This window comes from Pseudophryne corroboree, chromosome 5 (genome assembly GCF_028390025.1).
Source record: "Pseudophryne corroboree isolate aPseCor3 chromosome 5, aPseCor3.hap2, whole genome shotgun sequence".
NCBI lineage: Eukaryota > Metazoa > Chordata > Amphibia > Anura > Myobatrachidae > Pseudophryne > Pseudophryne corroboree.
The window spans coordinates 155,255,032-155,272,998 of record NC_086448.1 but is presented as its reverse complement, the minus strand read 5'-3'; the positions used below and the strand labels follow the sequence as shown (position 1 = coordinate 155,272,998).

At 47.8% G+C, this 17,967-nt stretch overlaps 1 protein-coding gene across 1 annotated transcript in view; it reads right to left on the bottom strand.

The window, feature by feature from the left end:
- The window catches only part of WDR48 (WD repeat domain 48), a 264,189-nt gene that overhangs the window by 147,862 nt on the left and 98,360 nt on the right, over positions 1-17,967 (bottom strand). The window contains exons 4-5 of the mRNA XM_063921834.1: positions 9,390-9,472; positions 2,859-2,988 (exon numbers count right to left, since the gene is read on the bottom strand). Coding sequence (XP_063777904.1) covers positions 2,859-2,988; positions 9,390-9,472 — 213 coding nt within the window. The remainder of the gene's footprint in view (positions 1-2,858; positions 2,989-9,389; positions 9,473-17,967) is intronic.

Sequence of the window (17,967 nt, the reverse complement as noted above, 5' to 3'; positions counted from 1 at the left end):
TCTGTATGCCCTGGACACTATATCCAGGACCAAGGGGTCCAGGCCAGACGACACCCAGACGTGGCTGAACTGCCAGAGTCTTACCTTCCTCCAGGCCTAGCTGTCCACCGTCATGTGGAAGATTTAGGGGTATCAGAAGAGGGCTTCTGGGTTTGGGAAACTGCGTGAGTAGGTTTCTTTCCCTTGGCAAGACCACTTCTGAAGAAGGTGTTCGAAGGCTTGTTCTTTCTAGGCCTCGCGGGCCGAAAGGACTGTGATGTGGCTGGTGTAAAAGGCTTCTTCGTAGCAGGTGCAGCTGAGGGGAGAAAAGGAGACTTTGCCACGGTTACCGCGGATATCCATGCATCCAGCGCCTCCCCAAAGAGAGCCTGACCTGTATATAGTAGGCCCTCCACGCTCTTCCTGGATTCCGCGTCCGCAGACCATTGGCGCAGCCAGTGACCCCTGCGAGCCGAGACGGACATGAAGGAGATCCACGCAGCCATGGAACCCAGGTCCTTCATGGAATCTACCAGGAACCCTGCAGAATCCTGAATATGGTGTAAAAATAAATCAACGTCACCTCTATCCAGCGAAGTTGACTCCGGTGTCCGTGTCATCCTGCATAAGCATTGCAAGTGCACGTTTCTGAGAATGTACCGCAGGGGCCCGAGGAAGCAGTATCAGACCATACAACCATAGAGGATTGTAGGACCTGAGTGGCATGCTCAGTCCTAGCAACCCTATCAGAAATCTGAGAAATAGCCCCCCTCAGAGAGACTAACCATTCTGGCTCTCTAGCTGTGCTACAACAGTGCAATCCTGATTACATGGTATGGAGTCTTCCTGGGAAGACAAATCCTCTGCAGCATATAAAACAGTGTCCCTAGACATGTTGTCACACACACCAAACACTCCACAAACACACAGGGTATTTACTAGACAGAGTTTTCCCCCCAAGAATGGCAGAGACACAGAGATTGGAGCCAACCCACACACAGCACTATTAGAGGTATAGGGAGACCCTAACCAGCGCTGACTGTGTCCCTTAATAGGTGACACAGCCTAACTACAGCCTCCCCTCCCTTCTACAACCCCCTAGTACCGTACAGATAGCTGGAGTTGCTCTGCAGGGACCTGGACATCCACTGGCAGTGATTGCAGGCAGGAAAAATGGCGCTGAACGCTGCTGGGTCCGCTCTGAGGAGAAGCTCCGCCCCTTCAATGGTGCTGTCTTCACGCTCTTGAAGATTATACTGGCCTGAGGAAATTTGTGCTGGCTGAGATCCGCGGACCTCACAGGTAGGAATTGGTCAGTGTAGGGTTCTGTGCTGACTCAGGGCGCCCCTCACAGCGCTGCACCGCAGTACAGCTGAGCCGTCCGGAAGCACGGTTAATACCGCGCTCCCACCCTTAAGCCGCCCTTTTCACACTGACACCCCGCTTGTAAGGGGGGACAGTGACTAACGCCACAATTCAGCTCTGTGAGGGGGTGGCGGCTAGCTGCCGGGGTGAGCGTTCCCATGCGGCGGGGCACGACCTATCCCCTCTGGAGCTCCATGTCCAGTCAGCGGAGGCAGTGGCTGAAAACCCCTCAGGGCGGACACAGCTCCCCCCTTCAGTCCCTCCATGCAGGGAGGCTGTTGCCAGCAGCCTTCCTGTAAAATAACAAACGCAAAAAAAAAAAAAACTTTTACTAGAGAAGCTCTGTAGAGCTCCCCTAGCTGTGACCGGCTCCTCCGGTCACATTTTCTAAACTAAGTCTGGTAGGAGGGGCATAGAGGGAGGAGCCAGCCCACACTAAACTCTTAAAGTGCCAATGGCTCCTGGTGGACCCGTCTATACCCCATGGTACTAATATGGACCCCAGCATCCTCTAGGACGCAAGAGAAATACACAATCGCAAATTCTCTACACAAATCTATATTTACCACTAGCATTTATCATTTAGTTGTGATGTGCCAGATACTCTAATACCAAAGCAGGAGTAAAACCATGGAGCTTACATTTGTACCTACAGTAAATAAAAAGATTTCTATGGGTATAGATCTTAGAAAGAATTAACAGTCTACCACATTACATTGTCTGGTGACTGAATTTACCAATGATCTTGTTCATGTGATATAATATAGTAGACAGATTGTAAAGTTTGGTTGTGGAGTGCAAAAGTCTTGAATAATAAATAGACCAATGCAAGAAAGAGTGGGGATTTTAATAAAGCTGCATAATTTACATTACAACTGAAATCCTTTGAGAACTACAGATGTGTCCTAACTCATCTAGCCCCCATACGCAATGAGTCACAGACACAGGACACATGAGAACTCCTGTCTTTTTTTCCAAGAAAATGCATCTTCTTCGCATTGCTGTTTTCCACTGACACTACAGCTGCAGTTGCACACAGAATATAAGCATGCCACATATCATTTTAATCAGCAAGGTTGCTTGTGCGTCTTATTCCCATAGTGATGCGATTAAGACACACTTTCAAGGAAAAATTCACAAAAAGACCCTCTGCATTTCTAAATGCACTCACGACTAGGTGCGACTAGAAGGCCTGTTTAACGTGACTGCAGCAACAATGAGGGAGGACACATCTGTATGATGTATGAAACGTCTATAACCCTGGATAAAGCAGTGTCATTCGATAGCTACAGGGACCTAATGATTCTGTAACCTAAACGAGTGCCACTAAGTTAAAGATCTGCCTTATAAATGACTAACCAGGTGGGCTTCAGCCATTTGAAACCAGGACAAGCATGGCTGGACAGAAAATTCTAGATTGGGACTACCAACATACATGAGATTTAAAAACCAGATCAAAATTTAAGAACAATCCTTTTGAAAACAGGACATTGCTTAAGGAAAGTATTACTCACTAGTGACCGTATTGTTGGACGCAGTCAGTGCAGTGAGGGTATTTACATCCCAGAGGAATATCTGTCTATCCAATCCCGCGGAGGCCACTAATTCCTTGTCTTTTGCATATGCTAAGGCTTTCACATAATCCTATGGAAAAAGATCATTTGACATTGAATGCACACAAACATGCCGCAACTAAAAAGTGTACATACATATATCTATACACAAACACACACACATCTCACATGTATCAAGCAGCACAATTATCCCTAATACCATTGGGTCAATCAAACATATACTGTATGTGGAAATAAAGTCAGCATGGAAATAAAAATGAACAGCAAACCATGAGATTAACTAGAAGCATACATGCTATATGCAATTGGTTAACTGGCATGATAACAGCTTGCCTACTACAAAGTGTAGGTAACAAGGGAACAATAACATAGATTTAGGATTTTGGTCCATTTCTAAATCCGCTAAAATAAGAATTTACTTACCGATAATTCTATTTCTCGTAGTCCGTAGTGGATGCTGGGAACTCCGTAAGGACCATGGGGAATAGCGGCTCCGCAGGAGACTGGGCACAAAAGAAAAGCTTTAGGACTACCTGGTGTGCACTGGCTCCTCCCCCTATGACCCTCCTCCAAGCCTCAGTTAGGATACTGTGCCCGGACGAGCGTACACAATAAGGAAGGATTTTGAATCCCGGGTAAGACTCATACCAGCCACACCAATCACACCGTACAACTTGTGATATGAACCCAGTTAACAGCATGATAACAGAGGAGCCTCTGGATAGATGGCTCACAACAACAATAACCCGATTTGTTAACAATAACTATGTACAAGTATTGCAGATAATCCGCACTTGGGATGGGCGCCCAGCATCCACTACGGACTACGAGAAATAGAATTATCGGTAAGTAAATTCTTATTTTCTCTGACGTCCTAGTGGATGCTGGGAACTCCGTAAGGACCATGGGGATTATACCAAAGCTCCCAAACGGGCGGGAGAGTGCGGATGACTCTGCAGCACCGAGTGAGAAAACTCCAGGTCCTCCTCAGCCAGAGTGTCAAATTTGTAAAATTTCACAAAAGTATTTGACCCTGACCAAGTAGCAGCTCGGCAAAGTTGTAAAGCCGAGACCCCTCGGGCAGCCGCCCAAGATGAGCCCACCTTCCTTGTGGAGTGGGCTTTTACAGATTTTGGCTGTGGCAGGCCTGCCACAGAATGCGCAAGCTGAATTGTACTACAAATCCAGCGAGCAATAGTCTGCTTAGAAGCAGGAGCACCCAGCTTGTTGGGTGCGTACAGGATAAACAGCGAGTCAGATTTTATGACTCCAGCCGTCCTGGAAACATATATTTACAGGGCCCTGACAACGTCCAGCAACTTGGAGTCCTCCAAGTCCTTAGTAGCCGCAGGTACCACAATAGGCTGGTTCAGATGAAACGCTGAAACCACCTTTGGGAGAAATTGAGGACGAGTCCTCAATTCTGCCCTGTCCGTATGAAAAATCAGGTAAGGGCTTTTACAGGATAAAGCCGCCAATTCTGACACACGCCTGGCTGAAGCCAGGGCCAACAGCATGACCACTTTCCATGTGAGATATTTCAAGTCCACAGTGTTGAGTGGTTCAAACCAATGTGATTTTAGGAAACCCAAAACAACATTCAGATCCCAGGATGCCACTGGAGGCACAAAAGGAGGCTGTATATGTAGCACTCCCTTAACAAACGTCTGGACTTCAGGCACTGAAGCCAGTTCTCTCTGAAAGAAAATCGACAGGGCCGAAATCTGTACCTTAATGGATCCTAATTTTAGGCCCCTAGACACTCCTGCTTGCAGGAAATGCAGGAATCAACCCAGTTGAAATTCCTCCGTCGGGGCCTTTTTGGCCTCGCACCACGCAACATATTTCCGCCAGATGCGGTGATAATGCTTTGCGGTTACATCCTTTCTGGCTTTTATCAAAGTAGGGATGACTTCGTCTGGAATGCCTTTTTCCTTTAGGATCCGGCGTTCAACTGCCATGCCGTCAAACGCAGCCGCGGTAAGTCTTGGAACAGACAGGGTCCCTGCTGGAGCAGGTCCCTTCTCAGAGGTAGAGGCCACGGGTCCTCTGTGAGCATTTCTTGAAGTTCCGGGTACCAAGTCCTTCTTGGCCAATCCGGAGCCACGAGAATAGATCTTACTCCTCCCCGCCGTATAATCCTCAGCACCTTGGGTATGAGAGGCAGAGGAGGGAACACATACACTGACTGGTACACCCACGGTGTTACCAGAGCGTCCACCGCTATTGCTTGAGGGTCCCTTGACCTGGCGCAATACCTGTCCAGTTTTTTGTTGAGGCGGGACGCCATCATGTCCACCTTTGGTTTTTCCCAACGGTTTACAATCATGTGGAAGACTTCCGTGTGAAGTCCCCACTCTCCCGGGTGGAGGTCGTGCCTGCTGAGGAAGTCTGCTTCCCAGTTGTCCACTCCCGGAATGAACACTGCTGACAGTGCTATCACATGATTTTCCGCCCAGCGAAGAATCCTTGCAGCTTCTGCCATTGCCCTCCTGCTTCTTGTGCCGCCCTGTCTGTTTACGTGGGCGACTGCCGTGATGTTGTCCGACTGGATCAGCACCGGCTGACCTTGAAGCAGAGGTCTTGCTTGGCTCAGAGCATTGTAAATGGCTCTTAACTCCAGGATATTTATGTGAAGTGATGTCTCCAGGCTTGACCGCAAGCCCTGGAAGTTTCTTCCCTGTGTGACTGCTCCCCAGCCTCGCAGGCTGGCATCTGTGGTCACCAGGACCCAGTCCTGAATGCCGAATCTGCGGCCCTCTAGAAGATGAGCACTCTGCAACCACCACAGGAGAGACACCCTTGTCCTTGGGGACAGGGTTATCCGCCGATGCATCTGAAGATGCGATCCGGACCATTTGTCCAGCAGGTCCCACTGGAATGTTCTTGCGTGGAATCTGCCGAATGGGATTGCTTCGTAGGAAGCCACCATTTTTCCCAGGACCCTTGTGCATTGATGCACTGATACTTGGCCTGGTTTTAGGAGGTTTCTGACTAGCTCGGATAACTCTCTGGCTTTCTCTTCCGGGAGAAACACCTTTTTCTGGACTGTGTCCAGGATCATCCCTAGGAATAGAAGACGTGTCGTCGGGATCAGCTGCGATTTTGGGATATTGAGAATCCAACCGTGCTGCCGCAGCACTACTTGAGATAGTGCTACTCCGACTACCAACTGTTCCTCGGATCTTGCCCTTATCAGGAGATCGTCCAAGTAAGGGATAATTAAAACTCCTTTCCTTCGAAGGAGTATCATCATTTCGGCCATTACATTGGTAAAGACCCGGGGCGCCGTGGACAATCCAAACGGCAGCGTCTGAAACGGATAGTGGCAGTTCTGTACCACAAACCTGAGGTACCCTTGGTGAGAAGGGTAAATTGGGACATGGAGGTAAGCATCCTTGATGTCCAGAGACACCATATAATCCCCTTCTTCCAGGTTCGCGATCACCGCTCTGAGTGACTCCATCTTGAATTTGAACCTCTGTATGTAAGTGTTCAAAGATTTTAGATTTAAAATAGGTCTCACCGAGCCATCCGGCTTCGGTACCACAAACAGCGTGGAATAATACCCCTTTCCCTGTTGCAGGAGGGGTACCTTGATTATCACATGCTGAGAATACAGCTTGTGAATGGCTTCCAATACCGCCTCCCTGTCGGAGGGAGACGTCGGTAAGGCAGACTTTAGGAAACGGCGGGGGGGAGACGTCTCGAATTCCAATTTGTACCCCTGAGATACCACCTGAAGGATCCAGGGGTCCACTAGTGAGTGAGCCCACTGCGCGCTGAAATTCTTGAGACGGGCCCCCACCGTGCCTGAGTCCGCTTGTAGAGCCCCAGCGTCATGCTGAGGACTTGGCAGAAGCGGGAGAGGGCTTCTGTTCCTGGGAACTGGCTGTTTGCTGCAGCCTTTTTCCTCTCCCTCTGCCACGGGGCAGAAATGAGGAGCCTTTTGCCCGCTTGCCCTTATGGGGCCGAAAGGACTGCGCCTGATAATACGGCGTCTTCTTATGTTGAGAGGCTACCTGGGGTAAAAATGTGGATTTCCCAGCAGTTGCCGTGGACACTAGGTCCGATAGACCTACCCCAAATAACTCCTTCCCTTTATAAGGCAATACTTCCATATGCCTTTTGGAATCAGCATCACCTGACCACTGCCGCGTCCATAACCCTCTTCTGGCAGATATGGACAGCGCACTTACTCTTGATGCCAGTCGGCAAATATCCCTCTGTGCATCACGCATATATAAAAATGCATCTTTTAAATGCTCTATAGTCAGTAATATACTGTCCCTATCCAGGGTATCAATATTTTCAGTCAGGGAATCCGACCAAGCCACCCCAGCACTGCACATCCAGGCTGAGGCGATTGCTGGTCGCAGTATAACACCCGTGTGAGTGTATATACATTTTAGGATATTCTCCTGCTTTCTGTCAGCAGGTTCCTTAAGGGCGGCCGTATCAGGAGACGGTAGTGCCACCTGTTTAGACAAGCGTGTGAGCGCTTTATCCACCCTAGGGGGTGTTTCCCAACGTGCCCTATCCTCTGGCGGGAAGGGGTATGATGCCAATAACTTTTTAGGAATTATCAGTTTTTTATCGGGAGAAACCCACGCTTCATCACACACTTCATTTAATTCCTCAGATGCAGGAAAAACTACAGGTAGTTTTTTCTCACCAAACATAATACCCTTTTTAGTGGTACTTGTACTATCAGAAATGTGTAAAACATTTTTCATTGCCTCAATCATGTAACGTGTGGCCCTACTGGAAGTCACATTCGTCTCTTCATCGTCGACACTGGAGTCAGTATCCGTGTCGGCGTCTGTATCTGCCATCTGAGGTAGCGGGCGTTTTAGAGCCCCTGATGGTCTTTGAGACGCCTGGACAGGCACAAGCTGAGTAGCCAGAAAGAAAATAACCAATTAATTGGAAGGGGCGCTCAAGCTGTGGCCTGTGTCACCTTCACCGGATATCTACCGCCGCTTGGACCCCTAAGGACTCCGCAAAATAGCGCTATTTGCACCCTATCCACTAACAAAGACCGAATACCAAGACCACCACGCAATACTAGTGAGGACTTCCCCGTTGTATTGCCACACTACTGGGACAGCTATTCCTCCAGCGTTGTTTTGTACAAATCTTTCGGCACGGGGACTGTGCTACAACCCCAGGATAAGGGACATTCGAATGTGCGGACCCTTCAGGGACATTAAACCAAGCAGCAAGTGAACAACATCCTATGAATGGTGACTATGAGCCCATCAGTGCAGTGATACATTCATTTATTTTATGTGTTTTTACTGTAGTTTTAAATATTAAATAATAATACAAATTTATTATACAAAATCATCTCAGTCAGCGCTGTCTTATTTGTTGTATCAAGCTGAGTAGCCGGCTGTCTCATGTCATCAACCGTCTTTTGTAAAGAGCTGACACTTTCACGTAAATCCTTCCATAAGCCCATCCACTCAGGTGTCGACTCCCTAGGGGGTGACATCTCCATTATAGGCAATTGCTCCGCCTCCACATTATTTTCCTCCTCATACATGTCGACACAGTCGTACCGACACACAGCACACACACAGGGAATGCTCTGATAGAGGACAGGACCCCACTAGCCCTTTGGGGAGACAGAGGGAGAGTATGCCAGCACACACCAGAGCGCTATATATATGTTGGGATAACACTATACAGAGTGTTTTTCCCCTTATAGCTGCTGTTTATATTATACTGCGCCTAATTAGTGCCCCCCCCTCTTGTTTTACGCTTTTCTGTAGTGCAGGACTGCAGGGGAGAGTCAGGGAGACGTCCTTCCAGCGGAGCTGTGAGGGAAAATGGTGCCAGTGTGCTGAGGAGATAGGCTCCGCCCCCTTCTCGGCGGACTTTTCTCCCGCTTTTTTCAGGAATCTGGCAGGGGTTAATATACATCCATATAGCCCTGGGGGTTATATGTGATGTATTTTAGCCAGCCAAGGTGTTCATATTGCTGCTTAGGGCGCCCCCCCCCAGCGCCCTGCACCCATCAATGACCGGAGCGTGTGGTGTGCATGAGGAGCACTGCAGCTGTGCGCTACCTTGGTGAAGACTGATGTCTTCTGCCGCCGATTTTCCGGACTTCTTCTTGCTTCTGGCTCTGTAAGGGGGCCGGCGGCGCGGCTCTGGGACCGGACTCCGAGGCTGGGCCTGTGTTCGGTCCCTCTGGAGCTAATGGTGTCCAGTAGCCTAAGAAGCCCAAGCTGGCTGCAAGCAGGCAGGTTCGCTTCTTCCCCCTCGGTCGGGCACAAAAATCTAACTGAGGCTTGGAGGGGGGTCATAGGGGGAGGAGCCAGTGCATACCAGGTAGTCCTAAAGCTTTTCTTTTGTGCCCAGTCTCCTGCGGAGCCGCTATTCCCCATGGTCCTTACGGAGTTCCCAGCATCCACTAGGACGTCAGAGAAAATGTAATTATATGCGTGAAATAAATTGTTTTACCTTGTGTGTTCTCAAGGTGGACATGCAGAATCCTTTGTGCGCGTTCCATACTTTAACAGTAGTATCAGAAGATGCAGATATTACTGCAGAGGAAACAATTGACTAAATTACTGAAACAAAAACATTTCTCAAAAGATACAGTAAGTTCAAAATAAAATACTAAACACAGAAAGGAAACATTTGAGCCACAGATGATACAATTATAGGACAGATGTTCTAACACCTAACGTAAATTATTCTAGATTAAGAAACATTCTACAGTGCTCACTGCGCAATTACTGTAGACTGCAGCCTAGATATTTCTATAAGGCCTGGTATGCAAAAGCACAAAGTTATTATAAAATACAATAATAGTCTTTAGAGTGTTGTCATTATTAACTGCTAAATGCACCAACCACACCTAGAGATAGCGAGAAGCCAGCCATAACATTTATGCACTTATTTACTAAATACAACCATCTTACTAATGCCGGGCATACACTGTCAGATAAAATGCCTGTCAGACCGACAGGCATTTTATCTGACCATGCAGATATCCGAGACACACACTGTGATATCGGCGCTCCGCCCCTGGAGAGGAGACATTTTTCCGTTCCCTCCCATGTGAAAGAACAGGGGAAATGTCCGGCGGTCGGCCACAGTACGGCATACACTCCCCCAATGTGGCCAACTGGACACTTTGAACATATAGCATCTGAGGGACATGCTGGACAACACGCCATGTCCAACTGATCAATATTTTCGGATCAGTCGCCCACATACACGCTGCAATTATCTGGCCGATCCGCCGATAATGGGCGGATCAACCAGATAATAATAGCGCGTACGCCCAGCATATGCTGTAGCACAGCGGTGGCCAACCAGTGGCTCTTGAGCCACATGCGGCTCTTTCTTTCTTCAAATGTGGCTCCTAAAACACAAAGTCACATGACCACAACAGATCTGGCAACCACTGCACTCCACAAAGACACGCAGCAGCACTACGGGGACTTAGAACTTAGGGAGCCAGATACTACAGATGAGACACCCACCAGCAAACAGAGGACACATAAGGGGCTGCTACAATGGCATGAGTTGGGGGAAGCTGAAGTGACACGAGGGTTCTGGCAGGAATTATGCATGGGAAAACTGGCTGGACTGACACAGCAGGGTGCTGGCTGGACTGACACAGCAGGGTGCTGGCTGGACTGACACAGCAGGGAGCTGGCTGGACTGACACAGCAGGGAGCTGGCTGGACTGACACAGCAGGGAGCTGGCTGGACTGACACAGCAGGGAGCTGGCTGGACTGACACAGCAGGGAGCTGGCTGGACTGGACTGACACAGCAGGGAGCTGGCTGGACTGACACAGCAGGGTGCTGGCTGGACTGACACAGCAGGGTGCTGGCTGGACTGACACATGGGGGAGCTGAAGTGTATTATGTGAATCTGGCTTTTCCAATATATTTTATGTGGATCTGGATTTTACAATTATTTTATGTGAAAGTGGCTTTTTTAATTTTATGTTGGATCTGGCATTTTTTATGTATTTTATACCAGAGGCGTGGCCTAGCAGGCACAAGGCCACACCCCATTTTTTCATGTGCGCCTTCGGCTCGATGTCGGCTTTTTTATGTACCTAACAAATTTTTTTGGCTCCTTGTCTCTGACTGGTTGGCCACCCCTGCTGTAGCATATATTTTCCACCAACTAAGTCCTTGTTCATTCTTAGCTACCAAAATTTACAAAGAAGTTCCTTAACTATGAAAAAGGTTTACATAGCAATCCATCAAGTCTGAACAGAACTGGACAAAACGTTGTGTAGTAGATGATTGGATAACACTGGTGTAGTCATTCATAGCATTAATTTAGCTGGACAATTACTTACTACACAGTGGGTATGGCTCTAGAATTCAGAGAATAGTGCTGAATAAGCAGATTAAATGCAGCACAAAGGGGTGATTCTGACCCGATCGCTCGCTGCAGTTTGTCGCAGTGCAGCGATCGGGTCGGAACTGCGCATGGCAGTCGTTGCTGCCTAGATATCTGCTTAGCGACAGAGGCAGTCGCTGGGCAGGAGGGGGCTGAACTGCGCCGTTTAGCCGCCGTTTGGTAGGCGCGGTCCGGCCAATGCAGGCGTGGCCGGACCATTGGGGGGGCGTGCTGCGGCGACTGCGTGACGTCTCACGCAGCCGCTGCGGCCAGCGGCAGACAACTCCTGGCCAGCCGCAGGAGCTGCGCTGGGCGGGAGTTACTCCTCAAATACAAAGGCACCGCCGCTGTGCGATGCTTTTGTATTTGTGCGGGGGGGCACTGACATGCGGGCCGGACTAGCCTTGTGCTATGATAGTAGCTGTGCTAAATTTAGGGCATACATATTTCTGCAGAACTATTTCAACTAAAACTAAGGTGTCTATGCAGAGTGCGATGTGCCACTGTGAAGAGTGCGATGTGTCCGTTGCCGCAGCATTTCAGCGCCGCCAACGCCACCTGAACTCGCACCCTTCATGGGCTAAAATCAGCAATTTTGTGCACAAAACTGCTCAAAACTCTACGGGGTGAGAGTCACTTTTGTGCGAAATCGGGCCTCTGTAAAGTGTGGCCGTTGCTGCAATAACTCGCACCCGCGAGATCATCGTGGCTAATTGGATTAACCTTTAAAACTGCTTGGTCACATTGAGTTAAGATACTGTAGAAAGTGCCACGTACTATACGTCTCACAAATAACAAAATAAAAATGTTTAAAATCTTAATAGGGGTAGTCGAGTATCGGATTTAAAAAAAAAAAATATTAAAAGTCAGTAGCAATGAATATCTCGACCCCCAACCACACTAACTGGTCTCAAGAATTAATTTCCTTTCCAATGGAACAACACCCAACTTAAATATTTCTGAGTACTTATATACCCTAACAATGCTAATTTATTTAGACTCAATTTCCCACCACGGATTAAACAGTTTAGGGCAGACTTTCAAAAAAGGTCATTACTGAAGTTGACCTGGCTGGGTAGGTATAATTAAGATGAACATTCTCCCTAAGATTTTGTATTTATTACAGGTTGAGTATCCCTTATCCAAAATGCTTGGGACCAGAGGTATTTTGGATATGGGATTTTTCCGTATTTTGGAATAATTGCATACCATAATGAGATATCATGGTGATGGGACTTAAATATAAGCACAGAATGCATTTATGTTTCATATACACGTTATACACAAAGCCTGAAGGTCATTTTAGCCAATATTTTTTATAACTTTGTGCATTAAACAAAGTGTGTCTACATTCACACAATTCATTTATGTTTCATATACACCTTATACACACAGCCTGAAGGTCATTTAATACAATATTTTTAATAATTTTGTGTATTAAACAAAGTTTGTATACATTGAGCCATCAGAAAACAAAGGTGTCACTATCTCACTCTCACACAAAAAAGTCCGTATTTTGGAATATTCCGTATTTCGGAATATTTGGATATGGGATACTCAACCTGTATAAACTCTTCCAATTACAATATCAACTTCCTTTTTTAAGAACTTACAAGGTATGGTTGGTTGCTTTATTTGGGGATCATCTAGACCCTGAATATCTTGAGCTACATTAATTCAAAATCGCACCAGAGGTGGTCTTCAATTACCCTATTTTTTTTTACATACTACCATGCCATTTATCTAGCTCGAACTGTCGAGATGACCAGGCCACAAGGGGTAAAACAATGGCCACTTATAGTGAACCATGCAGCTCCTGTATATTCAAACGTTCTTCCTTGGATTTCTAAATGTTCCAGAATTACACATCCTACTTTAGATCCAACGCTTCAATGTTGGAAAATATATAGAAATCTCTGCTTTTAATTCTGGGATCCCATTGCCGACACCCTTGATGAATAACCCTGATTTCCCGCTGGGTATGTTAACATCGAGGTTGACATCATGGTTAAATGCGGGAATATATAATATTAACCATTTAGTTGCAGAATCCGCTATATATATACACACACATTTGAGGACTCAAGCAGAAATACAACCTTCCATCACACTTCTTTTGGTTCCATCGTCAAGCCAGATGTTACATTTACTCTTTTAAAAAATGTAACTCACAATAGAGCCCCACTAAATTTGAATCTTTATGTATGGCCGAAAACCCTCCTAGACATCTAATCTCACAACTGTATCGTCTCTGTTTAGATAGTATGAACACTAACATACTCTCATATGCCCTGGCGTGGCAGGAAGAATTAAACAGAGTTGACGGAGGATCACTGGGATTGCATTTTTAAATACACCTCTGCCAGCTCCTCCTCTCTCCAAGTTCTAGCAACATAATATAAATTGTTAGCTCGATAGTACAGATGCCCAATACAAAGTAACCATATATACCCCAATTTACCAACCACATGCTGGAGGTGCAATCAAGGATGGGGCAATCCCTTTCGTATTTGGTGGGCATGTCTGGTCCAGACCGATTTTTGCTAATTGGTACGGAAAATAGAAATTTAATACCTACCGGTAATTCCTTTTCTCCTAGTCTGTAGTGGATACTGGGGTCTTGTACTTTAGTACCATGGGGTATAGATCAGGTCCACTGAAGCCTGGCACTTTAAAACTTTTAATGTGTGTGCTGGCTCCTCCCCTCTATGCCTCTCCTACCAGACTCAGTCTAGGAAAACTGTGCCCGAGGAGATGGACATAATATGAGAGAACAATACAACAGCAGTGAGGCAACACACAACCATGGACGAAAGGAGGGCGCTAACCAGAACAGAGGATAGCAGCACCAACCTAACCCGGATAGCACGGCTATCCTAACATAATGGGACCACAAATTCAGTCCAACCAAATACTTACACAGGTAATCAGGAACAAAGCACTGAGGCGGGCGCCCAGTATCCACTAAGGACTAGGACAAAAGGAATTACCGGTAGGTATTAAATTCCTATTTTCTCTTATGTCCTAGTGCAGGGGTGGGGAACCTCCGGCCCGCGGGCCGTATAAGGCCCGCAAAGCCGTTTGCTCCGGCCCACCCACTTCTCTCAGTGAGACACGCCACCGCTCAGTCCGGCGGCAGCGTCTCAGCTGTCAGGACAGGGACTCGGGAGGAGAGCGCGGCTATTGTCGGGTGGCGGCGGCGGCGTGTAGGACTTGAAACCAGCCGTCGGTTCGTGAGCCAATCAGAGCTCGCGGACCGGCAGCCAATCAGGAGCCGCGTCTGCCGGTCCGTGAGCTCTGATTGGCTCTCGAAACGGCGGCTGGTTTCAAGTCCTACACGCCGCCGCCCAACATAGCCGCCCTCTCCTCCGTGTCCCGCCGAAAGAAGCAGCAAGCAGCAGCTCTGGGGCGTTTGTATACCTGGCACTGTGGGGGGGGGGAGGGGTATCTGAATACCTGGCACTGTGGGGGGGTATCTGAATACCTGGCACTGTGGGGGGGCATCTGTATACCTGGCACTGTGGGGGGGCATCTGTATACCTGGCACTGTGGGGGGGCATCTGTATACCTGGCACTGTGGGGGGGGCATCTGCATACCTGGCCCTGTGGGGGGCAATCTGTATACCTGGCACTGTGAGGGGCATCTGTATACCTGGCACTGTGAGGGGCATCTGTATACCTGGCACTGTGGGGGGCACCTGTATACCTGGCACTGTGAGGGCATCCGTATACCTGGCACTGTGAGGGCATCCGTATACCTGGCACTGTGAGGGACATTTGTATACCTGGCACTGTGGGGGCATTTGTATACCTGGCACTATGGGGGCATCTGTATACCTGGCACTGTGGGGGCATTTGTATACCTGGCACTACTGTGGGGGCAATTGTGATCTGGCACTGCACTATTGGGGGCATATGTGTATCACATCCCATTTTAACTGGCCACACCCATTTTCTTGGCGCGCGGGGCAGACCTACTGAGGGGCAGGGTAATTTTTTAAGTTGAGAATTTTTGTATGGCCCCCGAAGGATTTTATAAATATCCAAATGGCCCTCGGTAGAAAAAAGGTTCCCCACCCCTGTCCTAGTGGATACTGGATCTTGTAGTTTAGTACCATGGGGAAGTTCCAAAGCACCCAAATGGGTGGGAAAGTGCAGAGACCTCTGTAAAACCACCTGACCAAACTGAAAGTTATCCTTGGCTAAGGTATCGAACCTATAAAATGTAACAAACGTGTTCGAACCACACCAAGTTGCAGCTTGGCACAACTGCAGGACCGAGACACCCCAGGCAGCCGCCCAGGAAGAGCCCACGACCTCGTCGAGTGGGCCTAAATAGATGTCGACGAAGTACAGTATAGGCCTGTTTAATGGAGCCAATAGATTGCTTAGAAGCTGTCCGACCAATCTTGGAGGCATCGCAAAGAACAAACAGCGAGTCAGATTTCTGATGACGGGCTGTCCGTTTTACTTAAATCTTCAGAGCCCTGACCACATCCAAGGACTCAGGACCAACGGAAGAGTCAGACAATGCCGGTACCACAATAGGTTGGTTCACATGAAAAGCGGACACCACAGGTCCTAAGTTCCGCACTGTCTGCATAAAAAATCAAATAAAGTCTCTTACAGGATAGGGCCCTTAATTCAGAGACACACCTGGCAGACGCCAAAGCCCAGTGATCGCGCTGTGCCCAAAAAAATAGGTCCCACGGACCCCTAAGTGCTTATTTAAGTGAGGAGGTAGTCTGACAAATTAAAAAAGTTAAAGATTAGTAAGTCACCTGGTCCCGATGGAATTCACCCAAGGGTTCTCATGGAGCTTCACTCTGAGTAAGCAAGACCGCTATTTTTGATCTTCTAAAGATTCAGTTATATCAGGTATGATTCCCAAAGACTGGTGTATAGCGAAAGTAGTGCCGATATTCAAAAATGGAAGTAAAGCTGAACCGGGTAATTATAGACCAGTTAGTCTTACATCTATAGTGGGGAAAGTATTGGAAGGTATACTAAGGGATACTATTCAGAAGTTCCTTGAAGCCAATAAGGTCATTAATAGGAATCAACATGGATCTGTAAAGAACAGATCATGTCAAACCAACTTACTTGGCTTTTATGAAACAGTTAGTGCAAACCTTGATCCAGGTAAGGAGGTGGATGTAATCTTTTTTGACTTTGCCAAAGCTTTCGACACAGTACCACACATGCAACTTATCTATAAGCTATAAGAAATAGGGCTAGGGAGAACAATATGCACGTGGGTCAGAAATTTATTAGATAAAAGGGAGCGGCGCGTTGTGGTTAATGGATCATTTTCAAATTGGACTGAAGTGCTAAGTGGTGTGCCACAAGGCTGTACTTGGGCCACTATTGTTCAACATTTTCATTAATGACCTAACAGTAGGTCTGGAGAGCATGGTGTCAATTTTTGCAGACGATACCAAATTGTGTAAGGTTATAAATACGGAGAGGGATGCAGAGTCTCTTCAGAACGACTTTGTTAAACTAGAGGCATTCTCCCTTTATGTGTTGCAGAAAGTGAGGAAGAAACAGAAAAGATAGACTAACCAGAAGCTCCAGGGAGCCGTGAGAGCTTCCTCGGCTACTGCCGCCAGAACTCACGTCCGAGAGAAGTAAAAGGGTTGAAGAGTCAGTCGGAATGCCATGAGGTCGATCCGAGTTTTCCGCCAACAGCGGACCAGCTGACAAAACTCCCGGGGAATGTCCACTCACCCGGGTGCCTGACCTGGCAGCTTGACCTGGAATGAAGATTGTCGTTCTCTGTTCAGAGAAGAATGTAGGTGACCTCTCCCAGCGCCGTCACTTGGCTGAAGAGAGAGGGGAACTGGTCCCGAGGAACGAAAAAATCCTCTGACGGACCGAGTTGAGAACCATCCCTAAACACAAAAAAACAGTACGAGGAGTATAAATGAGACCGTGTCGAATCAGAAGATCCTGGATCCTCCGGATATTCAGAAGCAAACTAATCTGCAGAGTGGATTTCCAGCAGTGGATTGTCCAGTTAGGGAACAAACGTCACCCCTTGCCTGTGAAGTAGTGCTGTCCTGTGACCTTCAGGAATACGGTGGGAGTGGAAGAGAGCCAGAGCGGAAAGGGCTGACAGTGTAACTAAGTATCCTGTACCATGAATTGGAGAAAAGCCTGATGAGGAAACCCAATGGAAACCAGTAAACAGGCATCCCTGATGACTAAGGACGCCTAAAACCCCTTTTTTTCTTCAAACTAGCAATCACAGACTGAAAGGATGCTAGGTTCAGAATAGGCCTGGCCGAGCCATCTGGCTTCGGCACGGGGAAAAAAAACAAAGATCTGAGAAAATGCCCAGATTCCAATGATGTGCGGAAACAGGGAACCGCACCCTTGCGGTCAGAAGCATCTGGAACTCCGCCTGCAGTACGACTCTCTTGTCGTCGTAAACCGGTAGACCCGTGGTGAGGGACCCCTGAGGCGGTTGGACTCCAAAATAGAGTATGTATGTGATGCGAAACCTAATCCAAGCATACCCAGGCCTCCCAGAAAAACCACAGACATGCGCCCACCCTGGGATTTCCCAGGTGGGAGGGAGGTCTGACCTGCGGTGGGTGTGTTGGAGGATCTATAACCAGACTGGTTCGAGGATGCTGAACCTCTGCCTCGGCCTCTTACTTTA